Below are 11,044 nucleotides of genomic sequence, written 5' to 3' on the forward strand. Positions count from 1 at the left end.
ACATTCAACTAACGACTTGTCATTATCCATATGAACATACTTTATGGGATCTCCAATCACATATGTTGGGTTTCTATCATTATTGACTTTGATATAGGCATAAGTCCCATCCACCTCAATGTTTCACTCACTAGTTTTCTACCTAGTGATTTTGTCAGAAAATCAGCCAAATTCAACTCTGACTTTACAAAATCAAGGAATATAATCCCATCATCAAGCAGCTGCCTTACAATATTATGTCTCAACTATATGTGTTTATTCTTCCTGTTATAAACTTTATTCTTAGCTCGATATACAGCAGCTTGGCTATCACAAAGAATAGACACAGAAGGTGTTGGTTTATTCCATAATGAAATATCCCCCACAAGATTTCTAAGCCACTCAGCTTCAGAACCTGCCTTTTCTAAGGCAGTAAACTCAGACTCCATCGTAGACCGAGCGATGCACGTTTGCTTGGATGATGTTCAAAATACCGCATCCCCACCAAGAGTAAAGATATATTCACTCGTGGATTTCATCTCATTGGAATCAGAGATCCAATTTGCATCACTATACCCTTCCAGTACAGCTGGAAATCCATGATATAACAAACTATAATTAATGGTTCCTTTCAAATACCTTAGTACTCTATGAACAACATTCCAATGATCTTTACTAGGATTATGAGTATACCTACTCAATCTTCCTACTGCATAAGCAATATCAGGACGCGTGTAGTTAACTAAAAATATTAAACTACTAATGATACGAGCATATTCAATTTGTAAAATACTATTTTTCTTATTTTTCTTTAAATGTATACTAGCATCATATGGAGTAGACACAGGTTTACTATCATAATGCTCAAAGTTTCTTAATTTTTTTTCAATATAGTGTTCTTGTGATAACATAAGTTCATTAGAACTTCTTGTTATCTTAATTTCAAGAATTACATCAGCTTCACCCATATCTTTCATATCAAAATTAGAAGCCAAATTTTTTTTAGTATCTATAACAATATTCAAATCAGTTTCTATTATAAACATATCATCAACATACAAACATATGATCACAACAATATTATTAACAACCTTACTATCAACACACTTATCAGCCTCATTAATTAGAAAGCCATTAGATACCAATACTTTATCAAATATTTCATGCTATTGTTTAGGTGCTTGTTTTAATCCATATAAGAATTTTACTAATTTACAAACTTTGTGCTCATTATCAAGAATAACACAACCTTCTGGTTGTTCTATATAAATTTCTTCATCTAAGTCTCTATTCAAAAATACAGTTTTTATATCTATTTGGTGAATTATTAAATTATGAATGGATGCTAATGCAATGAGAACTCTAATAGATGAAATTCTAGAAATTGGTGCAAAGGTGTCAAAATAATCAATATCTTTTCTTTGTAAGTATTCTTTCGCTACTAATCTTACTTTGAACTTATCAATTGAGTAATCAGGTTTTAACTTTCTTTTAAAAATTCATTTACAACCAATTGTTCTAGCACCTGGAGGTAAATCAACTAAGATCCAAGTATGATTAGACATAATAGACTTTATTTTATTATTAATAGCCTCCTTCTAAAAAGGTACATCAACAGAAGTTATTGCTTCTTTATGAGTTTGAGGTTCATTATCAACAAAAAAAGTATAAAAGTCATTTTCAAAAAAAAATTCTTTTCTAATTCTTTTACTTCTTCTTAAATCAACTTCATAACCTTCATGTATCTCTTTTTCTTGTTTATTATGAAGCAGAGAGTCAATTTTTTCTTTACCTAGTTTCATAGGAAAGATATTTTCGAAGAAATCAGTATTTTTAGATTCTACTATAGTGTTGGGCTCCATAATATTAGCATCATATTTTAATACAAAAATTTATAAGCATCACTATTTAATGCATAACTAATGAATAAATAATTAAAAGTTTTAGGTCCCAACTTTTTTTTCTTTGGTTCAAGTAACAGAACTTTGGCCAAACACCCCCACACTTTCAGATAAGTAAGGTTAGATACATGACCTTCCCATAACTCATAGAATGTTTTACCAGATTTCTTATAAGGTATTCTAATTTAAATGTGAGAAGCAAAGAGAATAACATAGTATTCATCATTTCTTTTAGAGTTCTATTTTTACATTCAGCAACTCCATTAGATTCAAAAGAATATGGTGGGATAATCTCATAAATTATATCTTTTTCTTCACAAAAAATTATTGAAGAGATTATATTCATATTCTTCTCCTCTATTAGTTCTTATTCTTTCAATCTTCTTACCAAATTTATTTTCTACTTCAATAATATATTGCTAAAATTTTTTAAAAGTTTCATCTTTAATCCTAAGTAGATATACCTTAGTGTATTTAGAATAATCATTAATAAAGGTTATGTAAAATCTTTTTCCTCCTCTAGTTGGAGTGTTTTTCAAATATTCTAAATCAGAATGAATAAATTCAAGCAACTCAGTTTCTCTTTCTATTGACTTATGACTCTTTTTAGTAGATTTAGACTCCACATATACTTCACATTTATTACTCACATTTTCAAAGGTAATGTTATTTAACAAGCCTAGGTCTTTCATTTTTTTGATGTAAGAAAAATTAACATATCCTAATCTACCATGCCATACATTAACAGAATCAATCAAATAAGCAGAAGATAATGATGCATTTTCATTCATAGTTTCAAGTACATTTAAGACAAATAAACCCTGGTTACAATAACCCTCCCCAATGAAAATATTTTTCTTAGTCATTACAATTTTATTAGACTCAAAATACACCTTAACTCCAGCCTTTCCTAATAAAGAAACAGACGCCAGGTTCCAGCAGATATTAGGAACGTGCAGCACATTATTCAGCGAAAGGACTTTTTTTGATGTTAGCTTGAGAAGAACTTTTCCTTTGCCAACCACTAGCAAGGGTCTTGAATCACCCATGAACACTTGTTCCTCGCCTTCATTCAATAGAGTGTAAGAAGTAAATGCACTCCTATTGTCACAAATATATCTAGTAGCCCCAGAGTCTACCACCCAGTCCTTTGCTCCCATAACCATGTTGGTCTCAGACACAAGTGCTGCAATAATATCTGTCTCCACCAAGCTGCATTTAGTTTAGCAGATATATCATTCCTTTTTTTAAACCTGCATTGATGAGCATGGTGTCCAAGTTTTCCACAAACAAAACAAGTTCCTTTTCTTTTAAAATCAGGACCTTGGAACTTAGGTTTCTTATCATTTTTGAGATAAGACTTCTTGGGCCTGGAACGAGACCCACCTAGTTTGCTGACTATCACATTTGCCTTCGAAGACATTTTCTTGGCCAATTGTTCTCGGTCTCTAACATGATTTTGTTCTTCAATTCTAATATGAACAATAACATCTTCAAGACTCATATGTTTCATGTTGTTTTTATAATCTTTTCAAGAGTAAGGTAATTTTTCAATCAAACAATTAGCTAGAAAAACCTCTTGAAGTGTTATGTCTTCATTTTTAAGATCAGTGATCAACCTATGGAAATCATGGATTTGGGATGACACATCGCTATCCTTGAACATTTGAAAGTGCAAAAAATTTTCTATAGCATATTTTTGTATTCCAGCATCTTCTAACACATATTTTTTATTCAGATTCTTTCAAATTTCTGCAGCTTCTTTGTATGACTAGCAGACATCAAAAAGTTCATTTGACAGTGTACTTAGAATTGTGTATTTACAGACTTTATTTCCACGTTTCCACTCTTTTGAGTTTAGAGTCAAAGTCTTCAGATCCTTCTTTCGGTTTTGACTAATTTAAATACTGAGTAAAATTAAGCATATCCAATATAGAATAAACACGTTCTTGCCATCTCTTAAATGCATGCCATTGAAACTCTCAATTTTAGGAGTATCAGGAATTGATCTAGCAGTAATTATAGCATAATCCATAGTGATATATTCTTAAGATTGTTATTGAAAAGAATAGATGGTAAGAAGAAAGAACTTATCGGTTGAGGCGTGATGTCACTATCCTTAAGAATAGATCACGCCCCTCAAAACCCGGGCCGGGCCGGGCTGGGCTCGGGCCGGGCTCTACAGCAGAAATTAGGCCCGATGGCTATGCCCAGGCCCGGCCCGGCCCAACTGTCGGACTTAAATTTTTGTCCATGCCCGACCCGACTTTATAAATCTGGTTATAGGCCCATCTAGCCCGGCCCGACCCGATAGACCCGACCCGACAGGTTCGATTTTTTCTTTGTTTGAAATCTGGAAATGGGCCAGAATGGCCCGACTAGGCCCGGCCCGATTTTTTTGGTCGGGCCACTTTTCTTGCCCAGGCCCGACCCATGGGCCTTTTTTTAATGCCCAAGCCCGAAAAATTTCGGGCCGGGCTAGGCTGGGCGGGCCAGAAGGCTCGTGATCAGCTCTAGCCATGAGTTTGTTTCAACGAGATCCCACAAGTTGCCAGGTTCATCCATGGATTTTGCCCAGAAATGCAAAACTAGATGATATTGGCACAAACCTTAAGCTTATCCAGTGACAAAAAAGCTCAAGGAGTGCCTGAATCCAAAGCTCGCATGTTGCCTTTCCAATATGATGTCGAACCAGTGACTAGAATAGGCAGTGAGACAACCAGCCACAATCTCTCATCGCAAAGGCTAACCGCCTAAGCCCAACCTTGAGAAGCAGCTCCAAATCAAGAGTCCGATGTTTCAAGTGCAAGGGATATGGCATATAGCTATGCAATTTCCTACCAGAATATTAACCTACAAACGACCAGGTTTGAAAGAACATATTGATATACTTAAAGTGAAGGGCTCTCGTGAGGAAGCCCTAAGAAGGCACGCGAGGATGTTCCTCGTTCTTCATTTCATCCCAAACCTGCCTCAAGAGGAGGAACCTGTGGATTGAAGGCGGCACAACATTTTCATACATCAAATTGTATGCCATGATCACTATACCAAGGTCATCACCGACAATGGAAGCAATGAGAGCATGGCCTCCAATGCGATAATCTTGGTCTCCCAATTATCTATCACTAAACAGTCTAAACACCAAACCAAGTCACTTGGGTTGATGACCAAGCCATCACCATATGTCAAAAAGTTTAGTATGATGTGATCCCCATGAACATTCACTTTCTTCTAGGCTGGCCATGGATCTATGATCATGAAGCATTCTACGGTGCTTAGGAGTGTATGTACACCTTTATTCATAATAGGAGAAGAATCAAGTACTACAAAGACCCATTGAGAATCCAAAAGAGGAGACACTGGCTGAACCCAAATGACTAGATCTAGAATGACCTAACCATCAAGACCAGCCAGTGCTCAATAGCCCTAAGTCACGATGCCATATTCTAGACTCATGATGTAGCAACACACCGAGAACCATGCAAGCCAGTGTCTCCTTAATCGCTCAGTGAGCTACATCCTTACAAGGTGGCACAATATCTTAGAGCTCTGATTTTTTTTTTTCTCCTATAAAAGCATCTCAATGAGACCTTGTGTAGGTAACTTAAGGTCCTTCAGATATTTGATAAGTGATTCAACTTTTTTATGTGGCAAATCTCGCTCTTAGATCCTATCTAGTCCTTTCTTAATGACCATAGTTGTCCGCATTGAGTCCAATGATCCTCCTAGATCTAGATTCGATAGTACAATATTCATGATCAGAATGCATCTAATGACCCAAGACTCACCTTAGATGAAGACCTACCAGGCTAGACACAAACCATTCTCACAATGTCACATTCATTGTCCGAATAGATATGATAGTCTACAGTTCATCCTGAAATCTGGAGGATCTGGATCCTACCAATACTATTCCAATACTGTTGCAACCATCATCAAAAGCCAACTAACGGTGCCCAAGTCACTGCCAAAAAATAATTTCTATTAAGGCATTGTTGTGACGCGATGAAATCTGGAATCGACTTTATTATATATGGCGGCATCCCACTCACCGTTCGAAGACCTCGAAGCATTGTCTAAACTTCACGAAGCAAGTTTAAGCCAATGGATGAAAGAGCTAACATCATCAGATGGACCCTGACATGAACTAAACCAATGTCTGAACCTTTTCGATGCCAATGAGTTCACCATCAGAAGGAAGTTTTTTTCTAAAAGCTCGCATCTACCAGAGCACTTAGTTTGTAATCTTTGGAAATTTATTTCTAAACATATTAATGAATAACAAGGACACCTGAGCATCTCGCTCGAAAGAAGTCCCAAAGCCTATAAAAGTTTACCCCTTATGTACCCTTGTTATGAATCAATCAATGAAATTTGGTATCTCTTGAGTGTATATCGTCTGATATTTGCCCTATAATATTTTGCATGGTAGATTCTGTGCATACTTGAGTGGATTCTCAAACAATCTTTGTGGATTCCGAGAACTGGCGATGATACCAGTTGGTAGAGTTTAGTCGCAGCATGCTTTAGCGATGCTAATTGGTGGAGTCCTTTGCAACGATGAAACTCTCTTGGTGGTGAGATGAGAAGCTAGTAGTTATCCTTAGTTTTCCTTAATCTTAGGTTTAATATCTATTTTTACTTTCTTACTTCTAGTTTTAGTTTAAGTTTAGTCTAATATTTTTAATTATTGGTTAGCTAGTCTAGCATTCAACTAGCTAGATATCTCTGAAGCTAACATTAAGCCTTACATGCTTGCATCATTATATAAAATTTACATATCCGATCCCTATGAAACACTCTTGCCATAACTATTGTGTCCCATCTAATTTGATGTCAATCAAAAATATTTGCCACAAATCATTCTCTATTTTATCATAAAAAGTGAGATGGTGGCTGGACATCTACACCGTACTAGATACTATAGCATCACAATTTTTCTAAGAGCACTCTTACAAAAATATTTTTTTAAGTGCACAGTTACAAATTTAACTCTTTCCTCTCTGTGTTTGAGAGAAATAAATTTAACAACCAAAGATAGGAGCACATTCGTAATATATATATATATATATATATAAGGAGAAGAAAATGTTCATATGCCTCCACCTCATTTCTTCTCTCTCTCCTTTTAGATATTGCATCACCTCAACCATCTTTTATATACCCCACACGTATTCCATATATTTAGATTTATCTGTTAATATAACGGCCAAGGCGTGCAGCTGATTCACATTTCTGGCCTCAAAGCCCATTTCTCACCTCAAAGGCCCAAGCGGCGAGCACTCGTAATCCGTGTACGTACCTTCCAAGGGTTCGAATCCAAAATTAAAAATATCTTTATTTCCTTCTCTAATTAATGTTCTTACAGATCCAAAACTTTTTCTGATTAAAACCCAATGCTTTATAATCAAAGCGATTCAAGATAAAAATAGTTCTCTAACTAAAAAAATTCTCTCACATAAACATCTTATTAGAATCACAGCCATATCCATGGAACAAATGTGGCACCTGCTGAACTCTAGTAAATATTGTTGGAATTTTAGTTTAAGAAAGATTTAGATTAAAAAAATTAATCTTATCCTCTAATTATTAGTTGTTTCAAAAAATACTACCCTCACCGGCACGTGCCTTACGCAATCGATCAGATCATGACTCACCAGAGCACGAAAGCGAGGTCAAAAAAACTGGATAAAGTATGATGTACCTTTTTGCCGATGGTCTCTCTTCAAAGTATTATGAAAGAGAATATCGGTTTGTGAAAGGTTAGATTGTTACCACTACCTTTGCTAAGGCATGCATATATGGTCCCTCATAAAAATATATGGTACTTTTCTAGATGCACCCGCCACAGGTAAGCCTTCCTTTAAACCAAACATGATAAGCAAGAGCCGCGGCAACAAATTGTAGGACCATGATAAAGAAAAACCACTACAAATCTCCGCACTCGTGCACATGTGAGACCCACGCAACCATTCATCTGGATTCAAACTTGGTGTGTTGTTAATTAATTTATTGCCAAAGGACATGTACTGCAGTAGCCATCATGTTTTGCAAGGACCAATTCACCTGTTTTGAACCTCATATGGATTGCAGGGATAACGTAGTTTAAGTGCTTTGCACAGGATATCCGACTGCAATATCCATTATGTTTTGTAAGGAGCCGTATGGAAAGAAATTTTAATAGGATAACGCGTTTCCCTGCATAATAACGTAGAACAAAATATCAGAGCCAGAAAGAAATACAAAGCATCTGATGAGAGAGAGTTAATTGTAACAGTAAAGTTTGTCATTAAAGTTTAAACAGGTCAAAATAACAAACCTTGCAACCCCACGTTCGCCCTTTGTCCACGTGGCACCCCACCGTGCCGGCGGATACCACCGGTCGCGTGTACCCCTCTAGTAGGGCCCACCCCTTCCGTCCCCTTCCCCGGGCGAACCACGCGGCGCCCTCCACCTGTTCTCCCTCCCCTCGTGGGCCCCGCGCCCGACCACCCATCACATGACCGATAGGTGGCGGCCAACCCCCGAACCCAGGGCCCCGTCCACGGCGCCCTTTGACCCCATTCCCCCGCACGTGGGGACCACCTCCCCTGGACCCAGAAAGGAGCTCAAAGGAGAGAGTGAAAAAAGTTATGAACTCACGTTGGCACGTGCGTCCCACTGTCACCGGTAATGATGCTGAGTATTACAAGTGCAAATATATTTCGTCCATGGCCTCTTCTACTCAGCTTAATAGAAGTCCCTTTTTTTTTAATTTATTTTTCACTCTGCCTAAAAAAGAAACAAAGAAAAAAAGAAGAGAAAACCCTAGTCTTCTGGGCTGGATTCCGAGAGCGGATCCTCCTCCTCCTCTTCTTCTTCCTCCGGCAGCTGCCGTTGTTCTTCTTCCATCGCTTCCTTGCCGAGTTGTGTCTCCGCCGACTCCCCCAACAGCTGTAACGTGGAGGCGGAGGGCCCGTCATCGCTCAGCTTCCCGTCGGCGGAGGCTCCCGCCGGCAGCTGGTGGACCTCCGCCGGGGTGTCAAGATTCAGCCCCGGAATGCCTCCGGGAAACACCGTGGGAATCGGTCTGCCCCCCACGAGGTTAATGATCTGCGACGGCGATGGGAACGTCCATATCTGCGGTTGCTGGTTTGACGGCCCTGCTGCAACTGCCGACGAGGGCGGAAGCATCCAGAGAGCTCCTGGCGGTATTACCCTCCCCCAAACGGTGTTTCCTACCGCGCACATCGGCACTAGCCCTGGTGGCGCAGCCGGCCCCGCCACCGCGATGGGGGCCAGCCCTGACGAAATAGAAATAGCGCCGCCGCCATGGAGTAGCGGGTCTGCTGGTGCAATCGGGTAGTATGCTGCTGCTACGCCGCTGCCGCTGTTCGCGGCCGCCCGCGTGGGCTGGAGCTTCTTCGGCCGCTTCGCGGCGGATACTTCCCCTTTGGCGTCGCTCGCGGCGGAGGTGGTGCTCCCAGTGGCGGAGGGGGCCTCGGAGGGGATTTTGAGGGTGCCGTCGACGGTGGTGGCCATGGCGGGGATGGTGCCGGTCCCGGTGGCGGCGATGATGGCGGGCTCCGCGTGCTGGAGAAGCCACCGTATAGTCTCCCCATCCGACTTATGCCCGAGCTCTCTTGTGAGCTGAAAGATCCTCGCTGCGCAAGCGGCGGGCATGCGGATCCTCCGCCCGCGGCCCTCTACCTTGGTATGCCGGTCCTTGGTCCGCCCGGACGGCCGCCGGAGGATCGGCAACGCCCCCATGACCTCCATCGTCTCCGGCTTGGGAACGATCAACCGGTGGTGGACAGGCATCGCCGCGCGACCGCTGTCTCCGCCTCGGCAGCCGCCGGCCATTCTAAGGTCGGTCCTCTGGCTGTCCTCGTCGTACTCCTTCTTCTGCTTCTTCGAATCCATTCCCTTTTATCAAGATCTAAAGCAAGGCGCCGATTCAAAAAAGAAAAACCTTGCAGCCTTCTTCTTTCCCTCCTCGCTCCGCCCCTAAAAACACACGCAATTACAGAGAAGAAACCCAAGCGAAGACCTCCTTTTATCCTCTTTCTCTCCTGGGGCCCACTTTTTCTCTTGTCCCACGCCACTAGGGCCTTCACTGCCCCCACCGCCCCCAACTTCTCACCCAGCAGACCGTCCGATCCAGCCGGGCCCCACGGAATCCAACGGCTAAGCATAATTTGTCGTATTTGGATGATATATCCGGTGGGCCCGATATCTCCCACCCCCAAGGTCCATGTCGCAATTAGAAACGACATATTTATGGTATTTTTATTTTGTTTTATTTTTTAATAAATATCGAGGACATCTCGTCCGTTATAACCATTGAGATGAGGTCCACCAATTGTACGACTCACCATCGCCGTCCCTTTCGAGGCTATAACTCTTTGAGCCGTTCGTTCAGTGTCCAATGGCAGCAATCAATCCTGATTCGATTTTTCTCCTTAAGTACTTGCACGGTGGTTCTCGGTATATACGTGTCGAGCACTCGGGAGGGTATTTCTTCCTTTTCACCGTGATCGTGCGGGAACAGAGGATCGGACGGCGGAGGGGTGCGGATGCGGCCAGCTGGAGCCAACCGAGGATAGGACCACCAAGTTACGGAGATGCCGAGGCCCAGATGTGGTCCGTGCTCACCTTTTTCCCATTCATTTAAAATTTTATAACTGCACGCCACTTTTCTGCCGACTGTACTCCATTGCGTCAGTCTCTCCCTGGAAAAACTTGTTTTTAGGTTGGAGCGTAATAACGGTGGCGGTGAGTGCAACGCTTTAGTACCGACGGCTGTAGTTCGGGGTGGGGAGTTGATCCAACTACAGCTGAATACAAGAATCTGCAGGATGACGTGCCCCAAAACCAAGCCGAAAATAGGCCACAAGCAAGTGCCAAAAGATACGCTCAAGCTATAAGGGTAATTTTGGTTTCGGATTATGGCCAATTTGGGTGCAACTCAATCATATTTGGAATATAAGAACCGAAACAAGCAGCATTGGAATGGAACAAGGTGAACCAGCTCAGAGTTGACAAATTTGAATTCGAAGAAAATAGTTAATTTAGTTTCAGGAGAAGAAAATAATTAGTTAGCTGAACACATACTTAACTAGTGAAGCAATTAATAAACAACATAATACTACATATATTTTGTTTGTTACCTATGCATCAAATGG

At 40.8% G+C, this 11,044-nt stretch overlaps 1 protein-coding gene across 1 annotated transcript; it reads right to left on the reverse strand.

The window, feature by feature from the left end:
* Positions 1 to 8,501: 8,501 nt before the first annotated feature.
* LOC103723651 (transcription factor PCF2-like) lies at positions 8,502 to 10,157 on the reverse strand. The gene has a single exon (XM_008814624.4). It carries the CDS (start codon positions 9,780 to 9,782, stop codon positions 8,688 to 8,690), a length of 1,095 nt encoding a protein of 364 aa, XP_008812846.2. The 5' UTR covers positions 9,783 to 10,157; the 3' UTR covers positions 8,502 to 8,687.
* Positions 10,158 to 11,044: the final 887 nt, after the last annotated feature.

Source organism: Phoenix dactylifera, unplaced genomic scaffold (genome assembly GCF_009389715.1).
Source record: "Phoenix dactylifera cultivar Barhee BC4 unplaced genomic scaffold, palm_55x_up_171113_PBpolish2nd_filt_p 000312F, whole genome shotgun sequence".
NCBI classification, from domain to species: domain Eukaryota; kingdom Viridiplantae; phylum Streptophyta; class Magnoliopsida; order Arecales; family Arecaceae; genus Phoenix; species Phoenix dactylifera.